This window comes from Rhinopithecus roxellana, chromosome 3 (assembly GCF_007565055.1).
Source record: "Rhinopithecus roxellana isolate Shanxi Qingling chromosome 3, ASM756505v1, whole genome shotgun sequence".
Lineage (NCBI taxonomy): Eukaryota > Metazoa > Chordata > Mammalia > Primates > Cercopithecidae > Rhinopithecus > Rhinopithecus roxellana.
This window is the reverse complement of record NC_044551.1, coordinates 129253304-129266679: the sequence shown is the minus strand read 5'-3', so window position 1 is coordinate 129266679 and position 13376 is coordinate 129253304. Positions and strand designations below refer to the sequence as shown.

The window sequence follows — 13376 nt, the reverse complement described above, 5'->3', positions numbered from 1 at the left end:
TTTCCCATTTCTAGAAAACTTTTCCTTTCTCAGATTGGCATAGGTGCATTGTGTATTATTCACTTTGGATTTGCATGGAAGGAATCACATTTATATAATTTTACAATGTCAGGGATATAGACTCATAAAAGAGGTGAGGAGGGAAACTGTGGAAATGATCTCAGGCAAGGGGCTTGATTTGATTGCTTTAATGCCCCAAACACTGAGCAACTCAAAGTCATCGGATTTTGGTAACTTAATTGGTGTAGGCACTGCCCCTCCTTCTCCCAACACATATACTTTTGTACAATTTTTGATCCCACTGAATTATTTCAGTGCCTACTGGTACAAAATAAATTCATGTAAGCTAGTAAGAAAACCTTGGCACATAATCCCAGGGACTGACACCACAGCAGCATCCCCTTGAAAATAAGGAAAGCCCTAACTGTGCATCTGCACAGACAGCTCCCTAAGTCAGTCATGAGAAGGCACACACTTACATAGTTGGCATAAATGTCCGTGTGATTCCACTCCAAACCATCATCCAGTACGGTGATAACAACTCCTTTGCCTGTAATGCCTTTTTGCCAAACAGGTATCACATGAAGGTCCAGCTTGGGCAGGGCTGCCGTCATCCTGGTATCTTGCTGGTAAAGAAAAACAAAGAAGCATTTGTAAAATCATAATTGGCTTGCTACAAAATGGGCACTTAAGTTCCAACCTGGAGACTCATCTTTCTTTTTCCTTGGGTCACTCTACTGTTTAGAAGAAGCCAATTCAATGAAATGAAAAAACAAAGTTGAGAGTAGGGCCAAATGAACCCCCAGAGTGCTGCTCTTCTCCCAATTGTCCCCAATGGACATCACTTGAAAAGATGAATCACCTGTGCTCCTTCTCTTTGAACTACATGGCTTTGAAGAATTTTATCCCTAAATGTCTTTCATTTATAATAACATGCTCAACCCTTTCATCTATGGAAACTCTATTTGATAGTCAATGTTTTCATCTCCCCCCACATCCTGATTCTCCATTGCCATATTGAGCTCTCATTATATTGCCTGGTGCATAGTCGTTCATGAATGTTTTAGAATTTTTCATCTAAAAGAAAAAACAGAACCTGGAATGCTCAGGAGACTTGATTGCCTCAGGAATTGCAATGTAATTGCCTATTTTTAAGTATGAGTGATTTAGGGGGTAAGTATCTGTGAGAGGAGATTCAGGGTTTTCCTTTTCAAATACATTTTCTGATAGTCAGTGTGTAGGACTGTACAGGAGATAAGTTGGGTAGCAAGAGAACACAGATACAAGCACATTTCTAAGCCTGTGAGAGAGAGACAGTAAAAGAATGCCAGGTACCTGGTGAAAGGGTCAATAAGAAATCTATAAATAACCACAATCAAAAGTGTCAGTGAAGGAACTGCCCTCTTGCTGTTGTGCCCTCCTCCCCATAAAGAGGTTGGGGGAGTGGGGTGACAAGTATTTACCAGGCTGGTATGAAGCTGAATCACAGGAGGCTGGAATTGTTTGGCCAACAGACTGTTGGCCAAAGTCAGAGAAGAAGGCCTTTATGTCAATTGTAGGAGCAATTTTAGACTGTGGTTGTTAAGAGTATAGACTCTGGAGTCATGAATTATGGTCCCACCACTAGCAGCCATGGATTTTGGCAAATTATTCTACTTTCCAATATCTCTGTTTTTCCATCTGTTACGTGAGCATAAGTACTATTTCTACAACACAGATAATCATGAGAACAAAATGAATTAATTCATATCAAACATTTTAGAATCGTGTTCATCACACAGGAAATGCACAACAAGTGTTAACTGATAAGTCTCTTCTGCTGCAATGAGCAAATACTTAAGACAGTGGCAAGAGGCTGGGTGCGGTGGCTCATGCCTGTAATACCAGCACTTTGGGAGGCCGAGGCGAGTGGATCACCCGAGGTCAGGAGTTCGAGACCAGCCTGACCAATGTGACAAAACCCTGTCTCTATTAAAAATACAAAAATTAGCTGGGCGTGGTGGCAGGCATCTGTAATCCAAGCTACTCCAGAGGCTGAAGTAGGAGAATCGCTTGAAGCCGGGAGGCAGAGGTTGCAGTGAACTGAAATCATGCCATTGCACTCCAGCCTGGGCAACAAGAGCAAAACTCTGCTAAAAAAAGAAAAAGAAAAAGAAAAGGGAAGGAAAGAAGGAAGGAAGGAAGGAAGGAAGGAAGGAAGGAAGGAAGGAAGGAAGGAAGAAAAGAAAAGAGAGAGAGAAGATAGTGTCAAAAGAAACTGATCCCCTTTTCCATCCATTATGCAACAAGAGTATCTAAGTCTTAGCTTGTGTTTTTCAAGAGAAATAATCTTTTATAACATTCTCACAACAAATCCTTCTATTAGCCTATATTATTACCATACAGACATAACATTAAACAGAAGAGAGGACACCCTGCAGATAGACAGCAACACTTAACAATTTCTCCACTCAAGGATTTGGTAACTATCTTAAAGGTAGAATGGTTTGCAAGTTCAGACATTTGCAATAGACTTTTCTTGTGTTCCTTCTTTTAGCCTCTTTCAGAGATTCTCATCTGTGTCATATAAGAATTGTCATTCAGGGTTGTATATGCCAAATTATGTTCACTATACTCTGTGAGTGCTTTAAAGGGTTCTAAAGAATAACTTTAACCAAATGAGATTTTTGCCATAAGTACTGTTTTTGGAACCCCTAACCTGCAAGACGTGATTTTTCTGCACTTACCCGAAATAAACTCAAGAAGACAAAAAATACAACCTATTTTTTCACAGCAGCTAAAGATATCTGTTTCCGACATCCTTACTCAGTAAAACAGAAGAGACAGATCAAGAAGGTCCCATCAGCCCTAATCTCCAGACAAGATAGCTTCCTATGAAATCCTCCATCATTTAAAAAAAAAAAAAATCCTTGTTGCAAATGTAACAATATAAAGAAGCCAGGTCCCAGGTCTCACCCACATAGTCCTTCTGTGGGTACTTACCAAGTACCATTGCTGATTCCACATGGGATCATTGAAGAGATTTTGTGCTGAGTCCTTTACAGCTGAACGTTTAGCTCTTTCTTTTTCATACTGTTGTTCAGCCCATATCACCTACAAGGATTTTTATAGCAAGAAAATCAAAAGTCAAATATCTATCTCTGTATCTTTCCTCTAACTATCTCCAGTACCCTTCCTAGCAGAGTTCAGGCAGCTCTGCAATATTTTCATTTGACTACAGATCAAACTGGCACCTCAGTGAGAAGAAGGGATTGCCCACTGGGGAGATGAACGTTTCCTCTGTTACAGTAAAGTGCACCTTTAGGGGGAGGAGAAGCAGTCAGTGAAATGATAATTCCCTCAAATTATTTACATTGTGGTTTCAGTGGAAGCAAAAGTTCAGTCTGCTTTCATCAGCAAATGGACCATAATACTCATTTTTATATTGAGGTTTCAGGGCTCCGTGGCTGAAAATTTGTCTGCTTTTATGGATTAAGTCAACAAGCCAAGAGACTGCTGTTATAATGCTCTTATAGATTAATTCCTCTTTCCTTACCTACAAAAGGTAGAAATTGCAAATATTTTGTAAAGTAAGAATGGCATTTTATCCATGCAAATGTGAAACTATCCCTCCCCTGTGCTTCGACCTCTGCTTAAAAGTACTTAATATGAGAAACATATCCTGGGTGATGAATAGCACTACTGACCACGCACACTTACCATTAATTCAGTCTCATGTATTATGCAAAGAGATCTGACAATATGAAAATTACCTGGCCCATATTTACAGCATAATCCTATTATACTTGAAGCCCTAAGAGAGTGAGGGACTGCCTTGTAGTTATATTCATTATAAGATAATTCTATACTCTTATTTTTCTTGGCAACATGACTATTTCATACCCCAAACACATCTTTTCTGCTCAATGCATGATGACAATTCAGTGTGTGGTGGAATATTGTTAACGTGAGAGTACTCATGAATCAGCTCCAAAAATAAAAACTGAAAAATAATGTGCAACTGAAGGATAAAACCATCCACTAAGACTGCCCTGAATTTTCAATTAAAAATGTACTGCAAACCTATTAAAAATAATGGGAAGAACTTGAAAGCTAGAAATTAGTCACTATGATTTATTTTTAAAGTGCTTGTATTTTCAAGCTTAATTGTTTTGGCTTAAAATACCTCAATGCTTGGAATGCTGCCCATCATCTGAGTTGATCTCTGGAAGCTGACTGCTAGGGCATAAGTACTAATCTTTGAGGTAGAGGGTCACTTACACTTGGAGATTTTATTAATAGACTTGTAAAGATAGACTATTGCTACATTTCACAGAGCTGATTTGAAAGAATATTATCTTCCATCAAAAAAGAGCAATAAAATGAAAACCAAGAGCAATTTTTTAGAAATGGGATACAAGAGGAGGCACTCTGCCATCTGATCAGATAAACATCCAATTGTAGAAAACCGTGTTATTATTAATGTCATTAACTCAGAATCACATATTAATCTCTAGAATAGCAGGCTGAATGGAATAGAGGAAAATTGGTAGTGTCTTTCTATTATGCATAATAGGTATCATGTACTTAATTATAAATAATACTTTTGATCTGGAAAGAGCATTAAAGATCATCTACTTCAACCTTCCAATGCAAGTTTCTATGGTCCTAGACTGCTTCCTAAAATAAAATTATTCTTGGGCTAACTTTTTACAAAGTTGTACCTGTGCTGGAGACTAAATTCTTAGCTTTTTTCCATAAATGTCTTAAGATTCCCCGAAAAAATCAGCTATCAAGGGGATGTATAAAGAGCAGAATGGGCCATCTTCATTTTCGTGAGATACTTTGAGTAAGAATAACAGTTAGGTATGCTCTATTCTGTCCAATTTTCTACTATGAAAATGAGAAGACAGGTCAGTTTGACTTCTATGTGCATTAATGGGCATGCAGTTTGGGCATGCATTTAGGCAAAGGAAATCTCTCTCCTCTTAGCTGGGGGACTAAGCCTAGCCAGAGTGCTGGAAGTTGTTCTGCTTTTCAGAGCCCACACGCAATGAGCCATCTGCCTTGAAGTAAGGGAAGACCTCAGTGGACAAGAAACTTCTGTAATAAGGTCTAGGGCCTCTGATTTGGTCTTCCACATCAAGCAATAACTTGACAAGAGCTAGCAACGGGTGTAGATGAGCTATAGGGTCACTGTCTGTGGTCCTAACACAGCATTGTTTGTCAGGATGTGGCTGTTTCTTTTACATTCCAACACTGGTGACCCAGGTCATTCCCATTCCCCACCCATAATTTGTCTTTTTCTTCTCCTTTTTAAAATGCTATCCATTTCAGAATGAATAAAACAGCAAATTATCTTACAGGCCTCATGAATTCTGTCTACTTTCAACAGTTCTATCACCTTTCTGTCATATGTGTGTGTATATATATATTTCTGTCACATATATGTCAAATATATATATTTATTTCTGTCTCATATATACATACATATATACATAGATATACATATATGTATATATACATACATATATACACACATACACACATATATATGTATATATATATACACGCATATATATACATATTTTTCCCCCCTGGGAAATTGAAAGCATTTTTTTTTTTTTTTTTTTTTTTTTGCGACAGAGTATCTCTCTGTCGCCCAGGCTGGAGTGCAGTGGCGCCACTCACTGCAAGCTCAGCCTCCCGGGTCACACCGTTCTCCTGCCTCAGCCTCCGGAGTAGCTGGGACTACAGGCGCCCACCGCTGCGCCCCGCTAATTTTTTGTATTTTTAGTAGAGACAGGGTTTCACTGTGGTCTCGATCTCCTGACCTCGTGATCCCCCCGCCTCGGCCTCCCAAAGTGCTGGGATTACAGGCGTGAGCCATGGCGCCCGGCCGGAAAGTTGAAAGGATGTTTTTAATTCTCTCACCAAGAGGATCTCTCACCATAATTCTCCAGGGTGTCCTAGGTAACAGAAATCATGTACACAGATATCAAGATATCAGTGTAAATTGGAATCAGGATAAATTTCTTCCAGTATGGCATATCCTTGAGAAAAGGCAACACTGTATGAAAATTACAATACTCCCAACATAGTCAACATTTTCTGATATGTTTGTTCACCTTGAAAATAGAATTCAAAATCAGTAAGTACATTAGCTATATATTCAAATTGCCTCTACCTTATTTACCTGTGTTTATTCTGTACATTTTCTGCTGTTACCTAATCATTGAACCAAGATACAAACTAGGATGAAAAGAGATCAAATGGTTTGGATCCAACAATAGAATATTTATGGAAACATTTGTCTCATGAAGACATGGATTTACAGTTCTCTCATAAACACTAGCCCCTTATACAGCAAAACCAAATAGAAATAATAGACTTTTTTTTTCAGTTATGCTGAAATGTTATTGAAAGTAAGGCTCATGTATTTTTTTGAGCTCACATTGGTATTAAAATGTTTGGTACATAATAGGCACCTAATAAGAGGTTGTTAATTGATTGTATTGTCAAACATTTTTGTTAGTGTTGCCCCCTCATTTTAAACATTCACTTTCACGCTCTTAGACTGAATTTGTGAGTGTACATATAAAATTAACTTTAGATATATATGTAATTATATAATTAAAGTGCATGTATATGTGTAAAATTAACTTTAGCTCAACCCATTCAACCCAATCTTGTTATTATTATGTGCAATTATAATTTTATGGAAAGAAATTAGAAACATTACTGATAAACAATCTTGATCACAATAAAAAAGAACCACATTTGCAAAATGCTTCTGTTCTTATTAGAAATCATAAAGAAAGCAGGTAAGTTAGAGTATTGGTTTGAAGACAAATGTACAACACTTACACGATCATCATCAGATAATCTCTTAGTGATATGAAAGGCACTCCTTCGAGACCTTCTGGGGTGGCTTTTATGTTTGAATAAGTAGTGATTTTCAAGTGAACCAATCTATAAAAGGAAAGAAATAAAATAAATATCCACTTTCCCAAACAAGTATATACGGACTAGTTTAAAACTCAGCTAACTTAGAGGTAGGCAACTTTTATTAAGCCTGTTCCTTGTATCTGAAGTTAGTATTTTTCTTTTCTTTTTTTAACTTTAATTTTAAGTTCTGGGGTACAAGTACAAGTTTGTTACATAGGCAAACTTATGTCATGGTTTATTGTTTTTGTTTTTGTTTTGTACAGATTATTTCATCACCCAGGTATTAAGCCTAATACCCGTTAGTTATTTTTCCTGATCCCTTCCCTTCTCCCACCCTCCACCCTCCAAAAGGCCCCAGTATGTGCTGTTCCCCTCTATGTATTTACGTGTTCTCATCATTTAGCTCTCACTTTTGAGTGAGAACATGCAGTATTTTGTTTTCTGTTCCTGTGTTAGTTTGCCAACAATAATGGCCTCCAGCTTCATCCACATTCTTCATGAAGAAGGCACTGGTAGAGGTCTTAAGATGACCCTCGGAATACTACTGCTTGAGCTCACAGTATACTCACTAGCTCACGGTAGGAGACTAGTGATGCTTCTATTTTATACACATTGGAGGAAATACATGTTTTTTTGTGTGTGACAATATCATATTAAAATGTTCATTTGATGAAATATATCTGCTCAAAGAACAATTATTTGTGGTAAGCAGGCAAACACCTGGGATACTATCTATGGTCAGTGCCACTTTCCACTAAAATAAATTATCGTTTTTATAAAATATAGCCATTGAATTCAGAGTGATGAATTGTTATTAGCCACTATTAGTAATCATTTGATTTCCCACTAATTCAAGGCTTTCAGAAAAGAACATGCTACATTTAGGGCAGGTGTTCCACTTAAGAGTGTGTATACTTCTCTGGGTAGCTATTGACACCTTTGGTTCATTTAGAACTTATTCATTATCCTTTTGAGCTAGTCTCCCTTTACTTAGCACTAAATTTGAAGCTACCAAATCCTCTAGATAACCCTACATTTTTAAAATTAAGAAACAAACAATTGACAACAGTATATTACAGAAGAAACATGTTCTTTAAATCGGTGATTCTCATCACCTAGAGAATTTTAAAATAGAGAAGCTTAGGCCCTGCTCCAAGCCTGAATCTCAGTGAATCTTCCTATAAGCTGTGGATGGAATTGGGGAAAGAAATCACCAGCCATAGAAAAAGATCACCAGTGCTTAGCTCTGTTTTCCCTGCTGTCAACTAGTTTTTCTTCTTGTCCCTACCTCAATCCAAGCTTTATCCAGAGGCAATAAGGTACCCAATATAGTAATGCTAAATTTGTGTAATTTTAGTAATATTAAACAAAAAGAGAAATAAGCAGAACCAGGAACGTGCTATCAGTCTTCTACAAATAATTATTATTCTAATAAAATAATTTTTGTTGTTTGTTTTAAAACTTTTGTTAGTAATGCCATTTTAACTAAAAATGGATAGAGGAAAGATAGCATTGTAAATCATATATAAATATAGATGGTTTTCCCCCACGATTTGTTAATGCTTTTGTGACTATGCTATCCCTTACCCAAAGATCCTCCCAAGAATGATGATGTATTGTTTTTTAGTATTAAGATTTATGTTTATTTGTTTTGAAAAGCAATTTTCACATTGAATGGTCTAGGTTTAGATACATGCCTAGAGCTAACAGGTGGGAAAAAGAAGAGAGATTTAGTTTTTGCTGTCTCCCCCAGTCTCCTCCTACACAGTTACCAGTGGTATTTAGCCTTTCAGTAGCTGCTCAAGGAATACACAATTAAATCCCCAGTGCCTACCCCTATAGGACATACATGATTTTTATGATGCCCACAGTATCCACCAGCACAATGTCATCTGCTACTCATGCTCTCTTTGGGTCTCAAAAATTCCTAATAATTGCGTGCAATTCCCAGACTTACTACTAAACTGTATTATGTCTCACTGTTTTCCCACAAGCTGTTTTCCATGCCTAGACTGTCTTCTCCAATCTCATTATGTTCTCCTGGCAATCTCTGACTCTTCTTCCCCGTGCAAATGTTTCCTCCTTTAGGCAGTTTTCATTCACCCCTCTCAAATTCCCTACTACTTTCATTCCTTCAACCAATGAATATTGAGACTTCAAGAACAACTTTTATTATTACACAAATTACGATCAGTTGCAATCATTAATCTCTAAGCTAGTTTCCTCTAGATTCTTGATTACTTGAGAGCGTTTTTTCCCTCCTCTTATTCCTCAGCCCCTAACACGGAGCCTGGCACGAGGGCAAGGGCTGGCCAAAATCAAAAGACTCATCTGCTGCTGGGACACCAGGAAGCCAATCTGCATAGATTTTCCTGCCGGGCATTTCAAAGACAATTTGGTTTATAAAGTTGAGAATGAAGCCTCCAGCAAGAGCAGGAGAATTCCCCAGCGGGTTGGGTCTACAGAACCGCCAACGCCCCCGCCGATTACTCATCCGTGACTCCAGCGGCGTCTCAACCACCACCTCCAGAAAAAACGCGCCAAAATGTTTTACAACTCCCTCCTCCCACGCTTCAATGCAGACCAACTTCCCAAGCAGGGGGCTAGGGCTTGATTCTGAGCCAAGGAAAGGAAAGCTCTAGCTTAGTAGTCACACTCCCTAGGGTCCCCTCGGAATCGCTCAGCTATTAGCAGTCTCCCACTTAATGTCTTGACGCTCACTCACCTCCAACCAGCTACCTATTGACCAAGCCTTCACTTGGACAGGCAACAATAAGCTGAAATTCCTGGGAAAACGATTACGTACTTAGCTGAAGAACAAGAAAGAAATAGATCCCTTTCCCACAGTCAGTTCGGCATCTCGACCTTGCAGTGGGACTGGCCGGGCAAAGTTACGAAGCTTGGACTTTGTAAGTTCCCAGTGAAAATCCGGACCTCCCCAGAGGGGTACGGAGATAGATGGTCCCGTGTCTCTCACCCACCATTTCTCCCCCAGCTTCCCAGGCTACTCCGCGGCCTCCCAACCTCCTGGTCGCCAGTCCCAGCACCTGGCACTCTTCCAATGCCCTGGGCGTACCCTTAAAGGCTGCCAGGGCGGACAGCCCCAAGCCTGCTTAGCCCCTTGCATCAGGACTTGGATCTGATGCTGCCATATTGAAAAGAAGGCAACAGCCGGCTCCTGACGCAGACCTCCTCAGTCCCGGGGAATGGAGCGCACTGATTCTCCCGGGGGCGCTTCGTTGGTAAGAGCTTGAGTGCATCTCAAGTTCTCTGAACAAGCGTGGAGGGATTTTTCTTCCAAACCGCGCGGGAATGGATTTCAATTCCAGAGCGGCCAACAGTAAGCATAAGCCCTACCCAGCTGCAGTGGCTTCCTTCTGCTTGACTGCGCCCAGCCCAAACAGTAAATAATGCAAGCTTTCTCTCTCTCGAAACGCGCCAGGGGCTAGAGCGGGAGCAGCTCCTTGTTCTTTGCTACACTGGGCTCCGGAGAGTGCAACCTGGGGCTCCCACTTGGAAGACCACGCTCCAGTCCCGCCAGTCCCCTGGGGCCCCAGAAAGTTTCTTGAAAGTGGAAACTCTTACCTGACCCAAAAGGTCATAACCCAGCTCCTCGGCGATGGCCGAGGCTGCTTCCGGGCCCCCGGGGATCTCCGCTGCCCATTCATTAACAAATTGCCTTTTCGCTTTTGCACTGTTCAGTGCACACCAAGCGCAAAAGAGGGCGAAAGCAGTGCACTGCAGAGTCCAGGCTCTTCGCTCCATGGCTCACACACTCGCTTGAACACGAGTGGGAAGGGAAGAGGAAAAAGAAGCAAGATAGGAGAAAAGCCAGAGAGACTCCCCCTTCCCACCCTCGGGCTCTGGACCACTCCTGGCTCCTGGTTGCTCTGCGAAGAGCTAGGAGGAGCGCGAGGAGAGGCTGGGCGGCGGCGAGCGCTCAGTGAAGCGCTTCGGTCTCCAGGCTGAGTGGAGCCCCAGCCCTTCCCAGCCAGAATGGAAATGAGTGTTTACACGTCAAATCGACGAAAGCCATCTCTTGACGTCAGATCTACCTGGACTAAGATCTGAATGGTATTGCCGGCGGGGCGGAGAAGCGGCTAAAATAAGCAGCCAGGGATTAGGAAAAGAAAGGAACTGTTTGCTGGGATCAGTTAAGTCTGCTCCTTGTCAGCCCATAAATTCTGTACCGTGAGAAACATCTTCACTTTTCAAAGAGAAGTGCCCCATTTGAATATAACTACTAAGAATAAAAGGCTGGGAGTGCTTTCCCACCCTTCCATCCATTTTCTCTGTATTTATTAACTCATGTGTGTGGCAGGGATGGGGGAGGCGATAGGATTCTTATAATGGCCCTTTGGGTATCAGCACCTGCTATGAAGAACAAGACTCTTAGGTCTTTCAAATCAGAGAGAGGCTAGGAGGGTAAGGAGAAGAAGGGAAGCTACTACTGCCCAAATTCTGTTCTAAATTGTCTAAGAAAATGAGCATGTCTCCGAGACAATGTTAAATCAATACTTTTAAAAATGATTTTTTAACCATTCGAACACTTTAGTTTACAGGTTTACTTCCTCCTCCCCTTTGTTTCTCAACCTCAGTAAAACAATATCAATAGTTATACTTCGATATTGCAAAGCCAGCGCCACTACCACCTTTTACGGTGTTTATCAGTAAAATGATTAATCATGTGATTTTTAAAAAAACATTTTTAAGAATTTGTCAACAAGGGGATCTAAGGTCCCAAAAGCTGTTGTGTTGATTCAGGGAGGGAAAGAGCAGTTTTTATTTACCTTGACTTTCCATTTTGCGTCAGTAGAGCTCTTCACTTTGGTGCTGAACTGGAGCTGTGCCATTACTTTCCCATAGAATGCACAATGCCTCTTTGTGGAAAAATGGTTTCCTGTGGGAGGAGAGCAAGCAAACATCTAAATGAATTCTCCACCCCTCACCCTAGGGAAGTGAGTTCACTCTCCCGTGGTGGAGCCTGTTCGAACCCTGAGGGATAGAACCTGGCGGGAGGTATTCAGCACCGAGGTCTGGACAGCGACACGCGCAGGACTGCAGCAGGAGCTGCTCTCTCTTCTGAGCACCAAAGACGTCCACTCTTCTGTAGCTGGCCAGCACCAAGCTGTTTTCCTTTTGATATGTGCCTTTCCCTTTTTTGAACAGCAAAATAGGAAATTGGCCGCAGAGGGGAGTGTGGTTAGGTTCATGATCGTAACAACTTGTGTCCAGCTCTTGGGAACGTGTTGGACTCAGGCCAAAAGTAAAATCGCCGGGAGGTGAAATTGAGGGAGCCTGCTGCCCCTGGGAAGATTTTTTTTTTTAAGCTCAACCGCCTGAGGGCGCGATCTATGCTGTAGAAATCGAAGAAAGGGGGGAAGGTTGGAAAGAAAGCGTATGAACAAGTGGGGAAAGGATGCAGGAGATGTTCCTTACAAGAAGCAAATGAGACAAGACTTGGTGGAGGATGGGGCTCCGTAGTGCTAATTTTTCATTTGCCTCCACGTTTGCAGAAATATGCACTAGATAATTTCTTTAAACATAAAGCATCTTTACAAAAACAAATGCCAATGTTAGTAAGCCATGTGATGTGGTTAAGTGTTTTACAATAATGTAACTCACATGAGATGAAATGGAATGGGCTCCGATTGATAGCTTTGTTGTCTGTTCTGTAAATCTACATGTGGAATGTTGATGGCTGGGTAAGCTGTCTTCTTTTCCCTTCACACCTCAGCCTGAGTTGTGGCCTCTAGCTCTCAAGGGTGTTTCTTTCTCACAGCAGACAGATGCTAACTGTGCACTAGCAAGGCAAGAGAAGCCCAGGGCAAATGTTTTATAACAGTAGATGTGTAAGAGGAGGAACATATTTTTGTCCCTTTCTTATTATTGTTCAAGTAAATCAGTTTGGCAGAGTGTTGGCAATAGGGTCAGTGTTTCTCTCATTACTGAGACATTTGTCTTAAATGGAGCACCATATAAGCCTGGAATAAACATTTGGTTTATATACCTGATAGGGCAAAGTAAACTCTCACAAAAAGAAGATAATATCCTCATCAACACAATATGTATATCAGTAACTTAATCTGCTATTGTCTGATTTTTATCCTATGAACCTCTTTGCCAGAACTTCTGGCATGCAGAAGAAATAAATTTCTGCCAAGACTAGAGGTGCAAGTAGATTTAGAATCCATTTTAACTTTTCTTTATCAAGGACTAGTCCTATCCTGATTTGTAGACCATGGTAGTGACCTCCAGGCCCATCACTGTTATATTTCATATTATAAATTGGAAGAGCCAATTATCACCCTTAAGTTTGTCTTAATAGCATTTGATTCATGTGATTAATTCATATAGAAAACCAGATATTCCACAAACTAAAGAGGATGTGTTTCCATTATAAGTTATCAAGTGAGTGCCATGCCTTTCATGATGCTCACAAATGCCCA

At 40.6% G+C, this 13376-nt stretch overlaps 1 protein-coding gene across 1 annotated transcript in view; it reads right to left on the bottom strand.

Moving 5' to 3' along the window:
- The window catches only part of PCSK1 (proprotein convertase subtilisin/kexin type 1), a 42812-nt gene extending 31731 nt beyond the window's left edge, over positions 1-11081 (bottom strand). The window contains exons 1-4 of the mRNA XM_010353762.2: positions 10513-11081; positions 6847-6951; positions 2983-3093; positions 480-626 (exon numbers count right to left, since the gene is read on the bottom strand). Coding sequence (XP_010352064.1) covers positions 480-626; positions 2983-3093; positions 6847-6951; positions 10513-10692 — 543 coding nt within the window. The 5' untranslated portion in view covers positions 10693-11081. The remainder of the gene's footprint in view (positions 1-479; positions 627-2982; positions 3094-6846; positions 6952-10512) is intronic.
- Positions 11082-13376: the final 2295 nt, after the last annotated feature.